This window comes from Pelmatolapia mariae, linkage group LG12 (assembly GCF_036321145.2).
Source record: "Pelmatolapia mariae isolate MD_Pm_ZW linkage group LG12, Pm_UMD_F_2, whole genome shotgun sequence".
NCBI lineage: Eukaryota > Metazoa > Chordata > Actinopteri > Cichliformes > Cichlidae > Pelmatolapia > Pelmatolapia mariae.
This window is the reverse complement of record NC_086237.1, coordinates 3,283,678-3,309,712: the sequence shown is the minus strand read 5'-3', so window position 1 is coordinate 3,309,712 and position 26,035 is coordinate 3,283,678. Positions and strand designations below refer to the sequence as shown.

The 26,035-nt window shown below is 42.4% G+C and overlaps 1 protein-coding gene across 1 annotated transcript in view; it reads left to right on the top strand.

Moving 5' to 3' along the window:
* dmrt1 (doublesex and mab-3 related transcription factor 1) overlaps nt 1-25,189 on the top strand; it is a 33,113-nt gene extending 7,924 nt beyond the window's left edge. Inside the window, 5 exon segments of the mRNA XM_063490660.1 lie at nt 1,552-1,575; nt 1,577-1,633; nt 5,230-5,404; nt 5,582-5,584; nt 24,758-25,189. Coding sequence (XP_063346730.1) covers nt 1,552-1,575; nt 1,577-1,633; nt 5,230-5,404; nt 5,582-5,584; nt 24,758-24,915 — 417 coding nt within the window. The 3' untranslated portion in view covers nt 24,916-25,189.
* The last annotated feature ends 846 nt before the right edge of the window (nt 25,190-26,035 follow it).

Below are 26,035 nucleotides of genomic sequence, written 5' to 3'. Positions count from 1 at the left end.
ATTTTCAGTGAAGTTGTCAGGTTGAGAGGGCTACGTGCTGTGGTTATTCAATATCAGAGGCAGATTTTTTGTATTTGCACGAGGAGCTGATTTAATGAAGATGAGTTTTAGAGCAGCAAACACTCAATAAATAATAGTCTATAAGTAGAAAGGTGGGATGAAATAGTTCATTGCCTGATTTTAACATTTGGTTAAAAAAAGAAAAAAGAAGGAAACTCTTGTGTGTCTCCTGTCTCCTTTACCCGTCCTAAACCTCCAGTTTAGTGGGCTGCATTCCAATTTTAGTATCCCAAACTGAAGCGAGTCCTTGAGCTGCTCACTTTAGATTTTGTCTCCATATTTGATGCAAAGCAGTTATCGCTGTCCTGTTTCTGCACGATGCAGAGAGCACGCCTGAGTTAATGCAAGCCCAACAGTCGTTAACTTTTCATTCGTTGGGGTTTTCTGAAGGTGTCCCTTTATAAATACAACATCTCATTGTGAGTGCATAAATGACACTTTGCACATCTATAAATCTGTTGATGCTGACAGAGGCGATGGCAAAGGCGAATCATCATTAATTGTGGATGAATCTACTATGAAATTTCCAGAACTAAGAAATAGTTTTATTCACTGTGAGGCAGGAAACTCCTGACAAAGTGTGTAACAGGAGAAAAATCTGTACAGTTCACCTTGTTGTTGTAGTTGTGGGCTCACGGTCAGAATAATCTTGGTGGCTCATATACATTTTTTAATTTAAACACTGGTTTTCAGCCATACATCCATATTCTGCTGCTGATCTCAGAGGCAGCAGTCTAAGCAGGGACCTCCTCTAGCTCTGAGGTGTTACAAAGAAACAAACAACCACAAATGTTTGTTTGATACCACTGCTTGCATCCACGATCGTAGGCGAGGGCAGGAATGTAGACTGAGCAGTAAATCGACAGCTTTGATTTCACGCTCAGCTCTCTTCACCGTAAAGACTGGTACAGCGTTCAGATCCCCGCTGACTCCATCTGTCGATCTCCTGCTCCGCTCTCCACCCACTTGTGAACCAGACCCAGAGATACTTGAACTCCTCCCAAACACACCATTTTCTGGCCTCTGACTTTTCTTCCCAGCTGCTTCACACTTGGCTGCAAACCCTCCAGTTTAAGCGAGAGGTCACTTCCTGATAAAGCCAGAAGATCGGCAGAAAGCACAGAGGTGATCCCGAGGCCACCAAGCCAGAAACCACCTGCCACACTTTGCTGCGCCTGGAAATTCTATCCATGAAAGTTACAAACAATAAGTTTCAAGTCAAACTTTGTTATTTTTTATAATTCTGCATCTGCTTTGTGCCAGTTTGTTTTTGTCTGTTCTGTTTTTATGTTTTATTGGCACTTCTTTACGCCTCACTCATGACTGAGGTGAAATAAAATCATTAAGCTAATGCGTCATAATAAAGTGATGCGCAGGTCCTGAGCTCTTCCCACTGTAACACCAGAGGAAACAATGTGGTCTTTATCAGTGGAAGGCCATCTGCCTCCTCCTTTTCTCCTGTGCACTCAGTGATGCTTGGCTGTCATGCAGGTGGATGGTGATAATATAAGGGTAGTGTAGAGCTTCCAGACAGGAGATGGTGCCAGATAAGAAGACAGGCCCTCTCAGGGAGGTAAGGAAGCCCCTCCTTAAGGACTCAGCAACTTATCTGGGTAGTTCAGAGGAGGCACTGTAGGTCTGTGAGCAAACCGCAGCGTACAGCCGTCTTACACATTTGGCACAAGTTGTTGTTAATGTCATGGTGATAATGGTGGCTTTCTCTTCACTCGCCATTTATTTCAATATTAATATCAGCGCTTTCTGACATGTGCCTTGTTTAAATCGCTTTGGTTGGTGGACATCCAGGTGTTCTCCAGACTGAGTGCAAATAAGGCAAAAACTGCACACATGATCTGTCCACTGCTGAAAGCAGAGCCACAGGAGAGCCGATGCTGCACGCCTGACCTGACAGACCGATACTGAGACACATTTGCATGTGCACGTCCAGTTTGTTGCAGTGGCCCTTGTTATATTTTAGTCTTGACCACAGAACTTAATATTTTAAAGAAACTGTGCTTTGATGTTAAACTGCGCTTTGCAGTCTTTGGAGTAAAAACTGAGCAGCAGTTTCTTCATTCGCTTACAGGCTCCACAGACTGTTACTGAGGGCTGCTGCTGGCCTGCAGACCACACTTTGAGAACCCTGACTGTGAATTGTTCCATTGTCATGCCATGTCTCCTTTCCTTTAACAAACAACCTTTATTTGTCACATACACAATTATACAGAGTACAACATGTAGTGAAATTCTTGTGTCCAAGCTGCAGACATAGCCGCGGGGGTTGGGGTTTTGTTTTTTGTTTTGCATGGGGGGTCTAGCCAGGACCCTTACTGGCTACCGGGTGGGAATCAAACTTGTGACTCCTGTTCCGAAGGTGTGCAGTCTTACCACTACACTATCCAGCTTCCTTCCCTCCACATGAACTGGAGTCGGCTGATTCAGGCACAAGTGTGCAGAAAAAAAGGCGCCTTTGATTTTTCTTGCTCATACTTCATGCAGATCATTAAAGATTTGCAATGCAAATAGCAGCATATTTGTACCTGTAATGGCGTTACTGAATGTAGTACAATAACGTGTTAAATTACTGCAAAAAAACCCCCAAAAAGGTTTCACGCGTGCATGTGGAAAAGATTAAGAAACAGCAGCGCGACCCCTGCACAGACCAGAGCGAGCACCAGTGAGAATGATAGTGGGCTGCAAACCAGCATGCAGACTGAATGCAGCCGTAGAGACGTTACTGCAGGTTAATAGGACACTTTATTAGATTCATCAGTAAGATAGTAGAAGAGTATCAGCTGGCACTGCGATCAGCTGATCAGCCTGGAATTAAAGTTAAGCTTGACTTTGTGACTTATTTCAACTCTTTTATCACTGAAGGACATGTTTTTGTTTCTGTTTCCAAAGTTTGATGCTTTAGGTGAGCGTGTTAGGGTGAAGCTGCACTTTGACTGATGAGGACACACACTGTTTAAACCTACACTGTTCACAGAAAAACACAGTAAACTGGAAATAAACTGATAAAGCAGTGGTATGCAGATTTCTCTGGGTGTACTCCTAAATGTTTTTTAAAACTGTAGTAAGGTCTGCTTCATGAAAACTTATCATAACCATGTGGTCGGTGTGAATAACCAGCCTGATTATGGTCGCGTGTTATCATCTGGGTGTTTTGAGCTGCTTTCATTATTTTAACCAACACATTTTGAAACTGTTTGCGATCATTTCTCCTGACTTTACTTCTTCGTTGGTGTTGCTTCCAGCTTCAACTTCCCATTTATCGCTCCATAACCCCCCACAGCTTTGGGAAAGCCTGATTGGTGGCTGGTGGATCCTGCTGCTGTCGAAGGTTTATTAATCATCTGTGAGGAAAATATGTTTGAACACCATTTGTCTGTTTATGTGAGAACACCAACACTAAGCTAATTTAAAGTCCTGCTTTTTACAAAGTGGCACAAACGATCACATGACTTGATGACAGGTCAGGTGATGTGGACGAACAGTTAGCTACACATTGTGGCATCGTGCTGATAGTTTAAACCCGGGGATGTGCTCGCTGCCTCTGGATGTAAACGTATGGAAAAACTCAGCCTCGACGAGCAACTTTGACAGTTTTGTTTGGTGCTCCGTGTGTCCTGGAAACCATCAGCGCGGTGCACTTTCAAGACTCCAGTTCCAATCTCTATTGTATTTTTCACGGCCTAATACAGGAGCCGAGTGTAGCTTAAATAACAGTTTATAAAGCTGTCGCAGAACCGATGGTGTGGACAATACGGGTGACGTATTACAGCCTGACAGAAATCAAATTCCATAAAAATGAAATTGAAAACCCTCAGCGAGGCGGCCTTGCTGCTGAGTAGACAGCTCGTTTTAAAGTTTTCAGAGGACTGAGGAAAGCCAGCTCTTGGTGTTGCTGCCCATTTTGAGAACAAGCCGCAGGCCTGTGAAATCAGACACTGCTAATTTTCTGTCATATATTATTTTACGGCTGTATTTCTTCCTGTCACTCCGAGCTGTTAAAGTGTTGCCTGTGAAAATCTGATGTATGAGATGAAGGATTTTACAGTCAGAATCTGTGAGCGGACTCACACAACAGCGGCGTTTATATTGTATTATAAATATATCCAGTGGCGGTGTTAGCAGGCGATGATGTTCTGATGAAAGTCATAAAGCCAGTGTAAATCAATGTAACCTCACAGAACTGCAGGAAATAAACTGTATTTTATATAAAACCTTTATTTAAAGTGCAGATCTTAAGATCATGTGACCCCAGTATGGCGTATAGCCTCTTTTGAACCAACAGCTGGTGTTTGGCTCACAGGAGCAAAAGTCACAGGAAAGACTTTTAAAACCAGAACAGTTCTTTGTTCTTTTGAACAGTTCCCACTAAAATCTCCAGTTTTTTTTATCAGGATGTCTTTAAGCTCAGTTTTTTTAATTCATCATGTAACTACCAAGCCATCAGCTCAGACGGAAAATATTTAAACACCTCAGAAAGAAATCCCCTTGTGTGCAGCTAAGATTTCAGTGTGAGCATTTAAGATCAGGACATTTTTGTCGTGAGCAAAACCAAATGTAGACTGATGTCAATTTTAGCTGTTTGTTAATCTATCATTATTGCATTTATAACAAACAATTAAAAAGAAGCGACAGGAGAAACACCCTTCAACTCTGTTATGAGTGACGTTGTATAGTTTGTCCACCAGAGGGCGCTCTGCAACTTCCCAATAGCAACAAACATGTTTGGAACCAACAACCAGCTGATCCAAGAGTAAACAAGTAGATAAATAACTGCACACAACAAATGTTACAGATCTGTTTAGGTTTTGTTTGTCTGGAGGCAAAAAATATATATTTAATATCATATTAAAAATCTGATAATTAAAACATTTTGTTTCTAGTCTCGTGTTGTTTCTGTCGTCATCTTGTCATATGATGGTTTTGTTTCTGCCCAGCAGGGACCCCAACATGAACTTTTATCAAGAACTATTTAATCCTCATACTACAGCTTCAACCATAGGTCAGCTCCTAAATATGAAGACTGACTCTTTGGTGGATTAAAGAGGACCTCCAGGCCTCCACTTTCTGGACCTTTGCTGTTTATTCACAGCATGCAGAGTTTGTATGTTTTTAATCTAAAAGTGCCTGTTTTTGTGTTTTACTTGCATAAAGCAGATGCCTCATGGCGATGGCCGCCTGCCCAGCCACAACGTGTCGTCTCAGTACCGCATGCACTCCTACTACCCAGCAGCCACCTACCTGACTCAGGGCCTGGGCTCCACCAGCTGTGTGCCACCCTTCTTTAGCCTGGATGACAACAATAACAGCTGCTCTGAGACCATGGCAGCCTGTGAGTGACACACAACAACACGGGACACACACTTCTCAGGCTCCATAAACCTTTACCCAGACTTTATCAACAGTACATCGAAGGGAGGATTGCACTCGAATCCAGAGCGCCATAAAATGTACTTTTTACTTTGACTAAACTTTTTTACTTCCTGCTTCTGATGCAGTTCTGTGAAAGCAGGTCTGACCCGAGCGTTTCTGAAGCTACAAAGTTAAATACAGTGCTGCTCTGTTTCTTTTTGGCATGTTTAAAGATGAAGTAGATTTGATCCCCTGATCTCTGCAGCACTCAATTTCTGGCACTTGCCAATCTCAGATGCTGATCTCTTCTTAACGCAGCTGCTGACGGAGGTGACTTGGATTTTCTGCCTTTCTCATACCTGTGAATGTGGGCTCATCAGATTGTGTATGTGTTGCTTCACATGTTCAGCACAGTGTTTTTGGAACTTTGTAAAGACTGCATGTAAGTGCATGATAAGAGAGAAGATCCAGCATAAAGCAGAAGAGAGAGAGGGAGGCTGGTCGACTAATAAGGCTAAATGGAAATTAAGGACATTTTAAAGGATTTGCTGTTTGATGGTTTTCAGGCAGGATAAGCTTCAGATCAGTGACAGAATTCTGGCTCTGCAGTCGACGTCGTTATTAGATTTAAATGTGTTCAGAGAGCACATGACATAATCTTAACAACTCGTGCCTCTCAGATAAACTTGTTAGTAGTAGAGGACTCCAGCATGCAGAGGTTCACATTTGCATGAGCACAGTGGGAGTGCAAATGCTGGTTTGACTGAGACATTGAGTGTTTGATGTAGTTCTTGAGGTCTGGGTTAATATATGCGATAACTTCTTTTTGTTTGTTTTTTGTCATTGTAGGGTTTGATGTCTTGATTTTGTGTTTTGGTTTCTTTGGTGATTTTTATTATTTGTTGCAGTTTCTGTTCCCTCGAAGGATCTCGGACTGTTTTTGCTGTTTTTTTGGTGACTTCCTGTTTTAATTTGAAGTGTCTGCCTTCCAGTTTTACTTTTGTATCGTTTGTTTTGTGATTGTTGGTACTGTTGTTGCGTTGAGTGCTCAGTCTTTGTTCATTGCTCGTCTCTCTGAGTTTGCCCTGTGATGGAGCTGCGTGTTAAAACTTCATGCTCAGACTGTTGGACGGTCTTATTTTCTGATGTTCTGTATCTGTTTCTTTCACATCTGTTACCTGTACAGATCTGGGCTGTTCTAATCCACACCTCCCTCATTTTTGTGATCCTCTGATATTTTTAGAATCATAAACTTGTAGGTTACATAAATTCTTTAGCAATTAGCATAAAAAAATCTCTTTTTTCTCTTTCCTCGTGTGTTTGCCTCTTATAAACCTTTGCACATTGCAAAGATTCAGTTCTATAAAGCCTTAAATAAAAACTCAAGTTTTCTTTTAACTATTTCTGACACTCTTGGTACAGGATAATCCATTTTTCCTTTTCTTGCACTTGGCAACAGTGGGAAGGAAAAACTCACTTTTAACAGGAAGACAGCTGGGGTGAAGGAAAGGGAGACGGGACATAAGGTACGCAGAGGGGGAGAGCCAGAGATTAATAATAACTAATGATAAAAAATGAACAAATGAATGAAAATGAGTCATAGATGCACCTTGGTTGCAGAGATTTACAGTGGCTTGCAAAAGTATTCGGCCCCCTTGAACTTTTCCACATTTTGTCACATTACAGCCACAAACATGAATCAATTTTATTGGAATTCCACGTGAAAGACCAATACAAAGTGGTGTACAAGTGAGAAGTGGAACGAAAATCATACATGATTCCAAACATTTTTTACAAATAAATAACTGAAAAGTGGGGTGTGCGTAATTATTCAGCCCCCTGAGTCAATACTTTGTAGAACCACCTTTTGCTGCAATTACAGCTGCCAGTCTTTTAGGGTATGTCTCTACCAGCTTTGCACATCTACAGACTGAAATCTTTGCCCATTCTTCTTTGCAAAACAGCTCCAGCTCAGTCAGATTAGATGGACAGCGTTTGTGAACAGCAGTTTTCAGATCTTGCCACAGATTCTCGATTGGATTTAGATCTGGACTTTGACTGGGCCATTCTAACACATGGATATGTTTTGTTTTAAACCATTCCATTGTTGCCCTGGCTTTATGTTTAGGGTCGTCGTCCTGCTGGAAGGTGAAGCTCCGCCCCAGTCTCAAGTCCTTTGCAGACTCCAAGAGGTTTTCTTCCAAGATTGCCCTGTATTTGGCTCCATCCATCTTCCCATCAACTCTGACCAGCTTCCCTGTCCCTGCTGAAGAGAAGCACCCCCAGAGCATGAATCTGCCACCACCATATTTGACAGTGGGGATGGTGTGTTCAGAGTGATGTGCAGTGTTAGTTTTCTGCCACACATAGCGTTTTGCATTTTGGCCAAAAAGTTCCATTTTGGTCTCATCTGACCAGAGCACCTTCTTCCACATGTTTGCTGTGTCCCCCACATGGCTTGTGGCAAACTGCAAACAGGACTTCTTATGGTTTTCTGTTAACAATGGCTTTCTTCTTGCCACTCTTCCATAAAGGCCAACTTTGTGCAGTGCACGACTAATAGTTGTCCTATGGACAGATTCCCCCACCTGAGCTATAGATCTCTGCAGCTCGTCCAGAGTCACCATGGGCCTCTTGGCTGCATTTCTGATCAGCGCTCTCCTTGTTCGGCCTGTGAGTTTAGGTGGACGGCCTTGTCTTGGTAGGTTTACAGTTGTGCCATACTCCTTCCATTTCTGAATGATCGCTTGAATAGTGCTCTGTGGGATGTTCAAGGCTTGGGAAATCTTTTTGCAGCCTAAGCCTGCTTTAAATTTCTCAATAACTTTATCCCTGACCTGTCTGGTGTCTAAATCCAATCGAGAATCTGTGGCAAGATCTGAAAACTGCTGTTCACAAATGCTGTCCATCTAATCTGACTGAGCTGGAGCTGTTTTGCAAAGAAGAATGGGCAAGGATTTCAGTCGCTAGATGTGCATAGCTGGTAGAGACATACCCTAAAAGACTGGCAGCTGTAATTGCAGCAAAAGGTGGTTCTACAAAGTATTGACTCAGGGGGCTGAATATTTACGCACACCCCACTTTGCAGTTATTTATTTGTAAAAAATGTTTGGAATCATGTATGATTTTCGTTCCACTTCTCACGTGTACACCACTTTGTATTGGTCTTTCACGTGGAATTCTAATAAAATTGATTCATGTTTGTGGCTGTAATGTGACAAAATGTGGAAAAGTTCAAGGGGGCCGAATACTTTTGCAAGCCACTGTATAACACTGAATATCACACTTTGATCCGTTTTCTTACCCTTTGGCTCAGTTCCCTTCGTGCTTACATCTAAAAACTGGGTTTGTTTTATTTTTAAGAACTAAAGATGAAGGTTGTATTGTATATTATTGCTCATATATAAAGGATATAGGGGAAGAGCATCAACAGTACAACATAAATATCCTTCTTTCAATGAAACGGAGCGCTGACACCACCAGCATCGCAAACCTAAAGACCCCCACGTCTCTGCTTGTGTCTGTATTTGTTTATGACTTTCACCTGTCCTTTTCCTGTGGGGGTCCCACGTCAGCCCCCTGCTGTGAATCGCCATGCTCCATTACAAGATAACAACGCTCTCTGTGGGTGGCCCCGCAGTTAGTGGCAGAGAATCAGCCTGCCTCAGTCGGGTTCTTTCACCTTTATTGTGGTTTAGGATCTCTCACTGGGAAGCGTGTACTTGCATATATACCTGGAGACGTTTTTTCATTAATCGGATTTTTAGCTTCTAAACTTTAGAAACTAAATGAGCTTATGTGTTTTTAAAGATACAGAAACAGCCTTAGTGTCTTACTGAATGTAATAAAAACAGCACAGCAGATCCCCAAAGACATTAAAGTGGCTCAGTGTAGCAGAGGGAGGGACAGAGCAGAGCGCAGTGCAAAGAAGAGCTGTCATTTAAAACACTGACACGATGGTTGATGGTTTATTTGAAATGACAGAGACTGTGAGGATGTTTCCTGAGTACGCTGCTAACGTTACAGTTACTTTATGTTAGCAAAAGTGTTTAATGTTAGCTGCTGCAAACATTTTGATTGATTCCACATCGACACTGCCTGCTGTCTCACACAAAAATGTGCATTTCAGGGAATCATGAACTCATGCAGTATGAATTCTGGATGCAGGTCTTTGAGCTGTGTGGTTTTTCCTGTGCTTGTGGACTTCCTTCTTCTGATTCAGCTGTAAGGACAGACATGAACACTCGTCCCTTCACCTCAGTACAAACGCTACAGAACAGAAACAACATTGATGGCGTTTTCAGGATTTTAAGTGTTCGTCCTGGTGACATCTGCACTGCTCTCTTACAAATGTGATTTTGCTTGAAGCATCTGAGCTGCCACAGGAAACAGAGCCTGCTTATCTCAGCCCAGGTACTTGTTCTCCTCCAACACATCAGGGACATAAAACACTCATCTGAAGTGCTGTTTTTGCGTTAAACTGATGGTTAGCATGCGAGGAAAGAAGGTTGCTAGCCCAGCCTTGTGTAACGTCAGTGTGCAGGTTTTTCCTGTTGAATGATATGATTCAATATGTTTTAATGCCTCTTAAATACACAACAGTGTTTGTAGGCACGTATCATGTCTGTTAGACTGTGCTCAGTTTTGACTCTGATTAAACTGACTAATAAATTAGTCTCCATCAGATATTATCGTTTGCTTGTTTAGATCTTCATTTTATTGTAAAAAGGTAAAATCAGTGCTACAGTAAAGATAAACCTAGAACCTCCCCACGCTGTCTCGTTTCTAATATTTTATTAAATCATGTTTCACTTCAGCCGACCTTCATCGGGTACAAAAACCAGTGTTTTCAAAATGTTCACTCCCATCCACCCGGCAGAATTCCAATTAGGGAATATTGGATGTTGAAACACTGACACGTGTTTGCTGTTAATCAGATAATGGGGCATTATAATAAAAACACAGGAACAGACTCACTAACAGGAAGACGCCTCTGACAGAAGCAGACTCAGGCACAGCTTCCATCAGTGGGGTGAGTGGAGTCTGCTGTGGGCTAATACTGCAGCTACTGCTGCAAAAGCTCTGATAATGTGGTTCTCAGAAGAAATAACTAAGCGTTTAAAAGGGAGGCCTGTTGGGTGGAGAATGTTTTTCCTTGACTCAGCTTATTGTCATCATGCCTGCTTAGTTCAGACACAACCAAACTTGGTGTGTGGGTGTGCGCCGTGTCTCCCAGAGCTGGAAGATAAAGCGTGTTTCTGCAGGCGAGGCTGCGTTTAATATGCCGCTAGTTAGATTACTCCTGTGCTCCTGTAAACGGGAGTGTGCATGTGTCAGGCCGCGGCCTTGATATTTGCTGAGGCTCATTCACATCTTATCAGCAAGTTTTTGGACAATGACCATTTTTGTAACTTTGGCTCTGTGTGTATGTCAACTGAAACTGCCAAGAAGTGAACACTTTCAGCTTTGCTTCAACAACTTCATTAACCGTTTCAGGATTGTAAACATTTGTATACACAGCCCTCCATCATCAGAGGCTCAGGAAGTGGCAGATGAAAAACGTTTGTTTTTTATCTGCCACATGAAAACATGAAAACTTGATGGAAGTGAATGTGGCCGTCGTTAGACTGGAAAAAAAGGCTCGTAATAAAACAGATGTGATGTAAGGTGCAGCTGACTGCTGGTTTTCTTTGTTATTTTGGTGTAAAATCATGTTTCTGATTTGGAGTTTAGCTCATTTGGAGTTCAAATGATGAGGAAGAGAAAACGTCTGTGTCCTGTGACAGTTTGGTTTGGACCTCAGTTCACAGCCATGCTTCTGGTTCATACCTTCAGGTGCACGGTGGTGCAGTGGTTACTACTGTGGCCTCACATCAGGAAGGTCCTGATTCCAAATCCACCGCCCAGCCGAGACCTTTACAGACTTGTATGTCTCACTCTTCTTCCTCTACTCTTTCAGGGTACTCTTCCTCCCACAGTCCAAAGACAAGTTAAACTTAGTGGTTCTGAACTGGTCATAGGTGTGACTCGTGTGTTACCCCTGCAACAGACCAGCGACCAGGTGTCCAGGGAGCACCCCCCCCTCGCTCCACGGCAGCTGAAATAGGCTCCTGCTTTCTGACAAGCACTTAGGAAAATGGATGGTCGGGTTCAGAACTTATTTTTTTCTTTAGAGGGATGCACAACAGAAGCAGGGTGAAATGTATTTTTACTACAGATCAGATCGCTTCATCGTGGATCAGCCTGTTAAGAATGACATCATCGTTTGTATCGAGAGCTTAGTCTCAGCTAACTGTCACAGCATTACTGTCGTCATATTTAAACAGAAAAATTCAGTGTAATCAATGAAATTCACTTTTTACCTAAAGATAACTTTTGGACAAGAACTTTAATTATTATAACAGCAGTCGATTAATCATTAATCAAAAAATTTGTTACTTATAAGACCAATAATTGACCTAAAATAATTTGTTTTGCTTTACGCAGAAACCAGAAGCAATCCAGCAAGAAAAACTGAAAAAAATAACTCATTTTAAGGTTCATAAGTAATCAATTAATTTTTACATTTATAAATAAATAGTTGAGGATGAATTTTCTTCCAGTCACATATTGATTTTGGACTGTTTACTGAATAAACTGAACACTTTGGTGATGCCTCTTTGAAATTGGACATTTTCACTGTTCTAAAGTCAAACAGTCATTTTTAGCTTTTGGTGGTAGGGATACAATCTGGGATATAAGTCCTGGTTTCAGGTCTGCATTTCAGAAACGGCTTTGCTGTGACTGAACGTGCATCTGGTGCATCTCCGGATCAGTCGACGAGGAGGAAATGACTGTGAGCCGGGAGCCTCGCTGCCCTCCCTTCCACCTGGCAGCCAAGCAGCACCCTGTCAGATTTATCTCCCTCCCAGGATAAGGCTAATCATTTGGCCAAATACAGAGATCCAAATAACCTTCAGGAGTGCCACGTTGTCCTTTCCCCTCCCCTCCTCCTCTTCTTCCTCCACCCCTCTTCGCCCTCCCCCTTCGCAGGCCCCGCTGTCTCCGCAAAATTGCCTTCTGGAGTTAGTGAGCGGGAACAGTTAAGATTTACAAACAATGATGAAGCTTGTCATGCGTCTTTCTCCATCCGTCACGGCGGTCCGGGCGGAGCTGTGGGTAGAGCCGTCCCGGTGTTCTTCATAAAAGCCAGCTCTGTGTGAAATACGCCCCCGGCCGGCCTGTTTACTGCCCCGCGCTCGTCAGCAGCCCCGCCGCCGTAAATCGCCGAGCGGGAGGTGACAGTGCAGTCCATCAAACTCCCACCCCACTTCGCTGCCCTCCCAACATCTCACCTCGCGCTACCCCCACCCCTCATCACTCCATATAGACACACACAAACCGCAAACACCCGCCCCGCTTCCTCGCTAAGATCTATCCGAGGAGGCTCAGATGAGCTGCCCGAAAAGAGTTATGGCGGTTTCGGTCTTACGGGAGACAGCCGCGAGCCCGGTCCGTCGGTGTTTATGTTCTTTCTTTTTTGTCCTTGTGTAGACTTTTTCAAAATTCACGAGAGCCCAAAGTTTGCGAGCTGTCAGCACAGCAACTTTCCTTCCACCTCCTCTGACTCGGGTTTTAGACCTCGACCGTCTGACTGTACGTTTGTCTGTTTTTGTTATATTGGTGTCAGCACGGCGTGCAGTCATTTAAATGCAAATCAGATTGTTGAGCTATTGCAGATGTTAATCCTGCTAATCGATAGACCTGTGTAAGCCCATTAAGTTAGAAATCCATTACTATCTTTCTAGATGATATTCTATTGATTTTTCTTGCTTCGGTCTACACTGTACTGTACGCCAACGTGAGTTACTGCGTATAAAGTCTGTCGTTTCGGGCGTTCCCCTCCTCCTCGCCCACCCCCACAGTAACAGGTGGGGAAACAAACGGCGGGGAGATTGGTGTTAGTAAGTTTCTTTGTGTCGTGTGTAAAATGGGCTTTACCTGCTTTCAGATCAGATTTCTTTACACTCACATACAAAAAGAGTTAAGAACACACACACACACACTCTCTCGGGCCGCACTCATTCCCGAGATGTCGGCAGGGCCTCTCGCTCTTTTGGATTTATTAAACCTGAAACAAATGGGTACCTGAAACCCAGGAGGCGACCTTTTCAGAGGGAGTGCTGTTTCATGTCATGTAGCAGCCAGAGTTCATTTCCTTGGTCACTGACAGGCTGACAACATCACTCAGCTACGTGCGTGTACTCCGTGTTGTTTCATTGGCTCAAAAACAAACGGTTGCTGCAGGAACCAGAAGTTTTGTATTGATTATGGCGCTTAAAGCTCTCTATATGATTTCTGTGACACACAGGAAAAAGCCGGGGTGTTGTTTAGTAAATAAAAAACAAGAACATACTGTGATTGTAGCTGGCTTCAGATTTAAATATATGAGTTAAAATTGGACTCTTGTGTTTTTCCTTATTTTGCCCTTTTGCTCTAAATGCTGTAATTCAGTCCATGTTCTCCACACATGGATCTTTATGATGTCATTGGGAGTGGATGTCCCTATTGGATGTCTGCAGGTGCTCAACTTGGGCTCCTTAGAGAGTCAAAAAGACGGACGTATTTTCCTGGTTCAAAAGCCGAAGCCAACATGGAGACGCCTTAAACCTGTATTCTTTCTATTAGACACCAGGGGGCGATCGTTGTGGTTCCAAATACAGAGGAAAACTTCCCTCTTTATGCGTATGCCCATTGGCTACGTTCACCTGAACAATAGAAACGCAGCCTACAGTTCAACCGCACAATCAATGAAAACTTTGAAATGGGACGAGGGCTGCGCCACGCCTCTGTCATCTTCACTGGGGACAGTTTGGTTAACAATGCCGGAGCAAAGTTTGTTTCATTTAATGGCTGATATCAGAAAAGTGTTTGCTTTGTTAAAAAAATACACTCATCAGTAAAGTGCTTGACAGGATCGGACAGGAAAAAGAAAAGATGCAACTGTTCAGAAATTACCAGCTTTAAAAAACAGAAAACTCTGGGACACACTTTTAAAAACAAATTAAAATTTTAGTAACCCTGGTTATTAGTTGGGTCACCTCTTCGAATATAAACACGTTGCGATCTTTGCAGTTTTTCAGAATACATTTTGTTTGCTGTTTGTTTCTGAGAGTCCCCGCAGTGTCATCAACGTGTGTCTGACTGAGTGGCCGTTGCTCAGAGAAAAGTCCTGCGTGTCCTGTCAGGTTGTCTTCCACACTTTGCCGTGGTGCTAAGTGCCCTGATAGCCCGCGGGGCTGTGGACGGGCTAAATACCGGTGTAATTGTCTGCTCGGGGCACAAGCACCGCTGTAATGCGTTGTACAACCACCATTAACACAGGCCTGGGGCTGTGGAGACATTAAATGGCCAGGGCTGTGTAGTTTATGTCCTCTTCCCCTCACTCTCTATTTCTCTTTCTCTCTTACACACACACACAGACACACACACACACACACACACACACACACACACACACACACACACACACATTGTCCTGCTCTGAGGGGCTTAAAAGGAAATGAAATGTGATCCTATTGGCTGCTGTTTCATCTTTGATTTTCTTTGATGTCCTGCAGATATCAGTCTTTGTTGCTCGGGACGTTTGGATTAGCTTTAGTTTGTATCCATAGTTCAGGAACTTTATTAGCGGCAGTATCTCCACCCGGTGAGCAAACAGAACAATCAGACTGTGAAGCGTTTCTGAGCCACAGTTACATAATGAGACCTAAATGTCTGCCACTTATTCACTCCGAAAATATACTTTTGCATTTTTGTCATGTTTTCTGTTGTACTTTCACTTATATTGTCTGAGATCTTAAAGCTTTAGACATTTAACTCTAAAAGCGATTAAAAATCCTGATGTTCTCATGTTCGGTTGCCCTGAGTTTTTTTTCATGAATGAAAAACCTGGTGCACTGATTTTTTTCCCTGTTTTTCTTTTAAATAGAAAGAATAGGAAGCTGATATCCACATTTGTGATGTGGTTATGTATATGTTTAGGACTGGTATTTATGTTTTTGTAAAATTATATCCTAATCAACATTAATAATAAGAATAGCCTTTTTAATGAAGTCTCTTGTGCTATGGTAGCATTTCAGGTTCTTAAACACTGAAAAATGACTTTTAAACATCGTCTCCTAATCTAGATTCTAACCTGCGTGGTTCTACGCAGCTAACCTCAAAATGCAAACATGACTTATGTCTAAATGTTCTCCGGATATAAACGACTTCTTGGATGTTGTTTCCTACTATGCTGTGTTCCCACTTAATGGTGCTCGTGTAGTCTCTTTCCTCGCGTTGTTTTGAGCATCAGCAGCGGCTGACAAATGACGCGGCCGTGGCAGCTCTCCGAAACAGCCGAACGACTCGGATAAACACATTTGGCAGCTTTAGCACCCGTGAGAGGCGTCCTCCTATCCACAGCAATATATTTCACTCTTCCTGTGTCCTTTACTTTGGCATTTTTCTTACCCTGTCGACTCACAATGAATCTCTTGTTTAAAATGTAATGATAGAGAAGTCCTGCAAATATCGATCGGCCACCTCAGCTCATTATTGCATATCCATAACTCTTCGATGGATCATGTCAGGGAGCCCAGCGATGGACTGACGGGCCATTTTGTGAGCTGATGGGGCACAGTAGCCGAAATGGAGATTTAGCATAGGGACGAGGGCTGCGTCACGCCTCTGTGGCAGTCATCTTCACTGGGGACAGATTGGTTAACAATGCCGGAGCAAAGGTTTCTCACTGCTTAATTAGCCTTTGACCCCGACAGTCTCCGTGGCCCTCGACTCGGTTTGGTTCCAAAACAAACCAATAATGAGCCTTTAAGTGTTTTCTGATCCTCTGCATCCCTTTGAACAATTATCTTAACAGCTATTTGTTAACAAGGTGAGAGTGATAAATGTATTTAACGGTACCGACAATAACAAAAATAGTCCTGATTCATGAAATTGCAAAAGTTATTATTGACTCTAAAGATGTTTGATGTGAAATAGCAGTAGCTCAGGCTTTCAGTGACGGACTGTCAGCAGCAGTCACAGTGCAGAGCGAGTCTGTGGTTTGTTTCAGCAGTGCTGGGTCTATTTGTACACACATATATATGTAGGTGGGCCTTTGTATGGGCTCAAGGCTCGTTGTTCTGTCAGAAACATCTTTGTGTTGTGAGAAAAAGAACAAATATAATCATACAACCAAAACAAAGAGCAGTCTGTCCTTAGGCTCTGTTAGCTTAAATACATATTTGTGGTACAGAGTCAGTGTTCTGGTTTCCCTTCAATGTCGTGTCTCTTTTTGTTGCGACTGCTTCCACAGCAAACATGCTTCATTTGGACTAATTCTTCAAACTTTGTGGGGAAAAATTCTCTCAAAGTAAAAAGAAAAGAGAAAAATTATTTTTGTCTCACTTCAGATCTGGATTTCTTTCCATTATCTGGATTAGTAGTTTATAAACTTGATAAGTTACATAATTACCTTAGGGGTTATTAAAGTACTCTAATTCTGAAATCTAAATAAGTGGGAAACCATAGTGGGCATTTAGTCTGTTGCTTGGCATAATATTAATTGAAAAGTTCAATGAAATGCGTGACATTATGACTGACGCATAAATTCTGTCAGGTTTAAAGGCTCCAAAAACATTTAAGATTATTTCTTTTGATCAGCTGTAATACAAACAGTAATATGGATTATGTGATGTCAAAGAAATGAAACAAGCATTTTTTAAATAAACTGATACATTTTAGACTGTTAGATTAAAATTATTGTTCAGCCTGCAGAGTTAGGGCTCCTACAGAAAAGTCAGGTGGTTTAAAGCTGAGGGTGAAGGTCTGCACTGTGAACATCAGCTGAGTGTCATGAGCCTCCACTGTTCACTGCTCAGTATTTAAAGCCCGCCTGCCTGACTGCTCTTTGACTGAGTTTTCTGGGCCATTAAGTCCTGCTGCTCGCCTGATGATGAGGAGCCGAGCGCCCATACGGGGAGCGTCCATCCCTACATGGGCTGTCCTCAGTTGGACACACATGGGACCCTCTCAAACTGGCCAGGCGCTTTTTTAAGCTGCAGCTCGTATCTTTTTAATGGGAGCCATTTAATCCCAGGTCAACCTTGTCATGTGACAGGCAACTCTTCATTCGTAAGATTGAATTTTTGCTGCCTTGATAACAGCCTCCACTAAGTGTTGCTGTCCCTGGACAGAAAGCGCTCTCAGGCAGTCGACAGTAGCGGGGAACTTGCAGCTTGCAGACACTGAACAGTGTCTCCTTTGCAGTTAAAAGTTGCGAAAGTGAGAGCCAAAGTATCAAGGCTGAGTCATCTACTGCAGAGACAAGAGTTTGAATCTAGTCGAGTTAATATATCATTAATGTGTTCTTGTCTGTTATTCTAAATTAGGATTAAGACAAGGTTGATTTTTCAGTTTGTTTGTTTTTGTCAGGAGTTTTAGTTTAGTTGCTGTCTCGTGTTTTGGTTCATGTCTATTTCTATCATAATTTATGTAGAGCTAACCTCCCCTGGTGTTTCTGTTTTGCCTCTCTCTGTCTCACACTGTCTGTGTTCTTTGCTCCCTTCTGTTTCCTTGTACATATGTATGTTAATGATGCTCTTGCTGTTTGTCCAAGCTAAGCTGGACAACATGTTCTGGATTTGGGTTCTTCTCTACATACTCCACACACAAAATCAAATTAGTTTTCCAGGAAAGCACAAAGTTAGAACTGCTAACACGATACATCTGATTATTAATCCTACAGAACCGCGCTAGTTCAGCTGTTTACTTTCCATCTGACTTGCTAACAACTACCCATCAAACAGAGGCAGAGACGCTGGTGTGATGTGATGACATCGTAGAATCAGCTGTTAGCTGCTGTTGCACAAACATTACTACAGGCAGCAATGCAACATCCATCCATTCTCTTCCGCTTATCATTGTCAGGGTAGCAGTGACCAATGCAGGGATCATATAGTCGGGTAATTGCACACATCACAAACTTAAATTAAAGCATTGCCTTTTAAAAGAAATTAGTTAAAAATACAGAAATGTTTGAGATTCACTGACCTAAAGGTTCACAAAGCTGTTAGCAGGTTTCAGAGGCAAAGTCCCAGTTAGATGAATTATTTTCTTTGTTAATGAGCGATAAGATCGGCCTCGTTGATGTGAAATGATCTCTGCAAATTTAGATCTTGTGCTAAGTAGGTATTTATTTCAGATACATAAACTCCCCTGACAATCAGTACAGTTGAAGGCAGAGCTAAGCATGCACATACAGGGTGTGTGTGTTTACTTAAGTGTTATCTACCCACATGACCCTTGTGTACAGGAGATGAGTGTGGAGCATGAAACCCACAGAGCGAGCTTATCCTCGGAGGATCAGACTGAATTACCATCTCCTCTCACATCTGGGCTTTTGTTCCCTGCTTTGGCAGCAGCAGAAGTGATTGTACCTCCATTCACACCCTCCCTCCCTCTCTTAGCAGGACAAGTGGGAGGTTAAAAAAGCTTCCTTTTGTTAATCCACACAAAGACTGTTTAATAGTTTGGAAATCTTATATAGAGTGCTGAGTGAGTGAGAAAAGGGCACAAGTTCATTCCAGAGAATGAACTCTGAGCATCACAGGCAGTTTGTTACAGCCTGAAGGTGAACTTTGGACAGATTTGATATTCTTAGTTATTACTATCAGACATGTAGATGAAAGTTACAGCTTAAAGTTCTCTGGAGGCCACACATAAAATATATAACGTGAAAATTATCCGTATCCATGGATACTGTGACGTCATCCATTAGTTTGTTTTCTTCACCCATGTTTGGTTTTTTTGGCACCTCATTAAATTCCCATATCAGCTAATGCTGGCGAGCTGGTTTGGTTAACAAGCATCCATCCAGTCGGCAAATGTCAGTGACTTGAAGCGATGATAGATCGTCACTGCAGATGCAAAGTGGGCGGTACCAGGTTAAACCTTTCCAACTTTGAGGTCAGAAAATGAAGCAACTTTGAACAAGAGCGAAGGGTTCTGTTGATTGACATACGACATGCTGGGTAATACATTGTTACCTAGGAAACCGGAGTCATCTACCTGTCTTCAACTTATAGATTTTATGTATTAAGCTTTTATCAACCCCTCTATTTAAGAAGGGGGGGGGGGGGGGGGGGGGGCTGGAGAGTGTGCACCAACTACAGGGGGCTCGCACTCCTCAGCCTCCCCAGCTCTGTGCCTGGGTCACTGGAGAGGAGAGTCTGTCCGTTAGTCAAGCCTCCGATTCAGGACGATTTTCAGTCATGGAATGCTGGACCAGCTCTTCATCCTCTCCAGAATATTCGAGAGTCGTGGGAGGTTGCTCGACCACTCAACACGTGTTTTGTGCACTTGGAGAAAGCATTCAATTGCGTTCCTTGAGGTATCCCTTGGGGGGTGCTTCAGAGGTATGAGGTGTCTGGTTTGTAAAAGTTGGACTTTTCCCATGGTTGTTTGACTTCACCAGTGCTGCTCTGTGTCACAAATTCACATATTATGGACAGAATATCTTGGATTAACCAGGTGGTGGGTATGTGTTTGATTCGACTCGGGATTTCATATTTGCTCTTTGCAAATGATGTGGTTCTGTTGGCTTTATTGGATGTAACCTCCGGGTCGCTTTGCAGCTGAGTGTGAAGCGGTGGGAGTTAGAATGATCACCTCGAGGTCTGAGGCCATGGTTCGTGGAGTGGCCACTCCGAGTGAGGGAACAGTTACCCAAGCTAGAGGAGTTTAAGTATCTCAGGGTCCTGTTTACAAGTGAGAGGAGAGTGGAAACGGAGATTGACAGATGGTTTTTGGCAGTGGGGCATCACGAATGCTGTATTGATCTTTTCTTTTGAAGAGAGAGCTGAGCTTAAAAGCAAAGGTTTGGATTTTACCGGTCAGTCTATGTTCCTATGTTCCCTCACCGAAGCTCACGAGCGCTGGGTAGTGACCAAAGAATGAGTTTGCAGATGACCTTCCTTCGAGGAGTGCCTGACTCTTCCGTAGAGATGTGGTGAGGAGCTCAGTCATTTAAGAGGTACTAAGAGTAGAGCCGCTACAAGGAGCCAGTTGAGGTGGTTCAGTAATCTGACTGAGATGCCCCCTGGACGCCTCTTAAGTGAGGTATTCTGGCCATGTCCTGCGGGGGAGGAGGTCTCAGGACAGACCCGGGATTTTGATTTAATTTTTTAAAATTTTCTATTTAATTAAGCACTTCTGATCTATTTAGTTTTGTGATTTTGTATTTAATTTGACTGCTGTAACACGTTTCCACACACACACGTCCAAATATTTAGCATAGATAAGATAAAGAGTATGTTTAATTTAATTAGTGTCATTAACAGGTGTGATGTGGCTAATTGAGAACACGGCTTCCTGCTGTTGCAGCGGCCTGACATTAATCTGTATTAAACAGGAGAGCAGAGGACAGTCGGATGCAGTTGGGAACATGTGTACTACAGTGTGTCGTGATTTAACGTCCCCACTGAAACTAACGCGTCCAGTTGCTTTCGGCCTTTAATTACACCATAGATTTCCTGCTGATGAACAGGCGGCGAATTAACTGTGAGAAGGCTAATTCACAGCCGCTCTCCCCCACCCACTCGCTGTTATTGCCACACAAGTGGGCCGCTGAGGGATGGAGGGGAAAAAAGAGAAAGAGCTGAGTGCACTTAGCTACACAAACATTAGTATTAACGATCGGGCTGCCAGTTCAGAACTGGTGACAAACTGCAGACGGGCAGAAACTGGAGTCTGAAACCAATCAGGAAGTTAATGAGGAGAAAAATTACTCCTCTTCTCTCCTCCCACCACTGCTGAGGAGAACACACACACACACACACACACACACACACACACACACACACACACACACACACACACACACACACACACACACACACACACACTAGTGCAGGGAGGTTTTATATTTTTTTAAGCTGTGAGTTCAGTAGACTTGTGTAATCTGATCACCTGTGTACATTTCTCATAGTTTTATTGTATTTTGGGAGATGATGAACCTTCTAATCTGTCATTTTCTCTCCAGCTCTCCTGTAAACTCGATCCTCAGATTAACACGTGTGGAGCATCTTGATTAAGCAGCTGATTATTTTCTTGGTTTTATTAAAAAAATAACATAAATAAAAAATAACAAAATCTTTTAATGTACCTTAAAGTAATTTTTTGTTAATTACCTTAACATTAATTATTTATTAATTTATTACTTTATATATTAATTACATGTTATTAAATTAAAAAGACATGATTTTGTTTCCTATTTTTTGGCATTTATACAGAAAAGTTACTAATACTATTGTAAAAACGGTATTTCAATATTTATTGAGTAATACTGTGACTCCTGATCAAAAGGCTGTTTGACTTTTCTTGCTTCGATCTGGGAAACTTAACTTTTATCCTGTTAAATTAGCACTTTCTATTCATTTTACAAACAGGGATGAATGATTACGTTTGCTGCCACATTAATGTTATTGTTTTATTAGTAGCCATAGCTTGTTCAATTTCAGTTCAGTTCAATTTTATTTATACAACACCAAAATCACAACAACAGTCGCCTATAAAATAAAATACATAAAATTGTATATTTATACGATAATACATACAGAGAAAAACCCAACAATCATATGACCCCCTTTGAGCAAGCACTTTGGCGACAGTGGGAAGGAAAAACTCCCTTTTAACAGGAAGAAACCTCCGGTAGACCCAGGCTCAGGGAGGGGCGGGGCCATCTGCTGTGATTGGTTGGGGTGAGAGAAGGAAAACAGGATAAAGACATGCTGTGGAAGAGAGACAGAGATTAATAACAGATATGATTCAATGCAGAGAGGTCTGTTAACACATAGTGAGTGAGAAAGGTGACTGGAAAGGAAAAACTCAATGCATCATGGGAATCCCCGGCAGCCTACGTCTATTGCAGCATAACTAAGGGAGGATTCAGGGTCACCTGGTCCAGCCCTAACTATATGCTTTAGCAAAAAGGAAAGTTTGAAGCCTAATCTTAAAAGTAGAGATAGTGTCTGTCTCCTGAATCCAAACTGGAAGCTGGTTCCACAGAAGAGGGGCCTGAAAACTGAAGGCTCTGCCTCCCATTCTACTTTTAATTTCTACTTTTAAATATTCTTACTACTACTCTTACTGCTAATAGTTGAAGTTTATGTGTGTGCTTACATGTGTTTAATACATCCATGTTGTTGAAATGGGAACTTTTACTGACCTCTGAAATGTCTCAAAGTGTCCAGTGTTCATCTGCTAGTGGTGGGAGGAGCCTGGCTCTCTGCAGGTGCTGCAGGTGTGAAGTTGTGCGTGAGCTGGATGATGTGACGATTTCCTTTCCCACTCCATGAACTGATTTATTTTTATTTGAATTATAATTAAAGTTTTGGAAATTGGTATAATAACTGTCTTCTGTATGTTTCCCTCCCTGCACCCCCAACCGGTCGCAGCAGATGGCCCCGCCCCTCTCTGAACCTGGTTCTGCCGGAGGTTTCTTCCTGTTAAAAGGGAGTTTTTCCTTCCCACTGTCACCAAAGTGCTTGCTCATAGGGGGTCATATGATTGTTGGGGCTTCTCGATGGCTTCTTACAATATAAAGCGACTTGAGGCGACTGTTGTAATTTGGTGCTATATAAATAAAATTGAATTAATGTAGTTTATACTACTGCTCAGTTACATCAAACACAACAAAAGCTGAGCACCAAAACTGGGATGTCAGCAGTTCTTTTATTCATCGTCTCCAAGCTCGAACAGTTAAAAGTTTAACTACACGAAACATTTCAGAAAAAAGTAGAAAGCGGCCCTTAAACAGTTACCTGAGTAGAAAAGGCCATAACCAAACCAAAACAGTGAAAATGATCATTGTTAATAACTGAGCACAAACAGCAGCCTGAGGTCTGCTGTTAGTGTTTGTGCTGCAGCTGCAGAGCCAGTGTTAAAATGGGCGGGTGCACATCGCTCCGCTGTTAACTGTAAAAGATGTAATGCTTTTGTTTTGTGGTCACTGTCTTCTCTTTTTGCTCGCTGATTCAATTTGCTGTAAATCCCAGACTTTGCCAAGAATGATTTCACCGTCCTCTCGTATTTATATCGAGGCTAACAGAGAGGAGCATTTATTCTGCAGAGCTGATGATTACTGTCCCGTTTTGTCTGTCTCACTGTAGTATTTCTATTGTCCTTCTCGTTTACTCGCCTTACAGCACGGAGACATGTTTATTTTATATGTGCGCTGTCCTGTCTACCTACACAAGGTAATAGGAATCTATCATATTAATGACTTTAAGGAGTTTCTGAGGAAGAGATTTGTACTTTGATGTCAGACGTGAAGTGAACCATCTGAGGACTGTCAGGGTTTTTTCCCGGTTTATTATCATTTCACTGCAGTGTGAAGGAGTTTTAATAATCAAATAATCAAATGTGTCGAGCAAAGCTCACCAAACGTTGTCATGTCAGCCACCGTGACAACATTTTGGATGTGCCACTGTAGTGTTTTTAATCGAAAAATGACTCCTCACAGGAATTTCCTCAATCAAATTCTGTGACTTCTTGTAGTTGGTGCAGCAAAGATTATGGAAAGTTGTATGAAATATAATCTTTTGTTTTTAATACTTTCATATAATTTTTAAAGTGGTCTTGAGCGATAGTTCTCCAGGCTTTCTGAAGGTCTTTCAAAGTTTTCTTTGGACATTGGCTGCTTGTTCACTCGATTTTCAGTCCAGTCCAGGAGATGAACAGGAAAATAAAATCCAGCAGAGACCTGACACAGGACCAGAGAGGCGGTTCAACCTTTCAGTCGATTCATTCAGCAGTCCAACAGTGAGTCTGCAGCTAACTGTAAAGCTGGGTGGAGGCTCTGCATTTCAGCCATTGGGGGAGGAGATTCAGACTGATGGAATTATGAACACAGAACAGCACCGTCAGGTTTTTATCCACCATGAAAACCATCTGCAAAGCATCTGATTGGCCACAGCTTCATTTTTCAGCACACTGCCAGTGCAGTTACAAGCTTACCTGGACAGGTACAAAATGTTGTTGCTTTGCATTGCTGCGTCTATTTTTAATCGTCCGACTTTTATATAATCAACATAAACAGAGTTATTAGAAAAAATGTTTTCATTATCTCCCCAGGTGGTTGTTTTAGTCCTTGACATTGTTCGGTTTGTTTGATGTTAATGAAGTAAATCGATGTGACGTTTGTTGGTGACTCTCAGGGTTCAGACTTTTTAGAGAAGCACATTTTTGCACTGAGATCTTCGGTGCTCCTCCTCGGCGGATCTCTGACTCTCCATCTGTCTTGTTCCCGCAGCCTTCTCACCCGGCAGCATCTCCGCTGGTCACGACTCCACCATGATCTGCGGCTCCATCGGCTCCCGGGTTAACGCTGACGCCAAGGCCGAGTGCGAGGCCAGCAGCCAAGCTGACGGCTTCACCGTCGACTCCATCGAAGGCGGCGCCACCAAATAAAAGAAGAAAAGGATAAGATCACACGACAGAAGCTTTACGAGTTCTTTAAAAACCGTTTAATCGTTCACTCACGCTTCACGTTGTCTTCACGTTGTCTTCACGTTGTCTTCAGGTTGTCTTCACGTTTCCCTTCTAAAGCTCTGTTCTTGTATTTGTAGATCATTTTTAGCTCTTAAATCCAGTTCAGGGTTACGTATCACAATGTAATTAACTGGCTAATGCAGTGAGACCCTTGATTAGCTTTAATCAAGATCAGATGATTGAGTGTGAAGCAACTCTTCAAAACAGAAATAAAGTGGGTTTTTTAAATGCAGAACAAGGTTCTGGTTTTTTCCTTTGAATAAAGCCGCAGTGCCGCATTTCTGGTGACGGTTGCTTAGCATGATCGACTTTCACGTCATCAGTCCAACAACTGGCAACTTATTCACAGACAAGAACAAGAAGACTACATTTTTTCTGTGTTAAACTCTTTGCAGCTTGTAAAGAACAAACATGTCAGGATGATGTGCTGTTAAATAATCAGCGTGCACAACCTTTCACCGTCTAACCTCTGTCAGTGTCCGCGTGCACATTTACACTCCGGCTCAACATTTAAAAGTCTGATTCTCTAAACGAGCAACGTAAAGACAGCCGTGGACAAAAACGAGACTTTCAAGTTAAGATTTGTTAAAAATAACATTTAATTTAATTTTTATTTCACTTTTTATGATTATTTATGAACCAGGTGATTTATTTGATCTGACCAAATGAAACTATATATGGATGTTTCCTCTTGGTTATTGGCTGACGTACAGTATCCTCATTATGCACGCTGTCTTGTCAGCTAATTATGGGCTGTTGTAAGCCCACTGTAACCCATATTCTCACAATGGGGAAAAAAAGGATTTAATCTGAAAAACTATTTTTCAGATTTGGAAAAGTCAGCTGATGTAAAAAAAAATCACAAAAATCAAATATTTGTGACATAAAGTTTGGTCTCCGACCGGACGTCCGTGTCAGACTCAGATATCCTCCCGAGGACGATGTGGGACGGGTTAGATGGGAATCATGTGTCCTCTGCTGCGTTGGCGCCTGGTGAGCACCGGCTGCTTATTTATAGTGCAGATCCAGCAGCTTCATA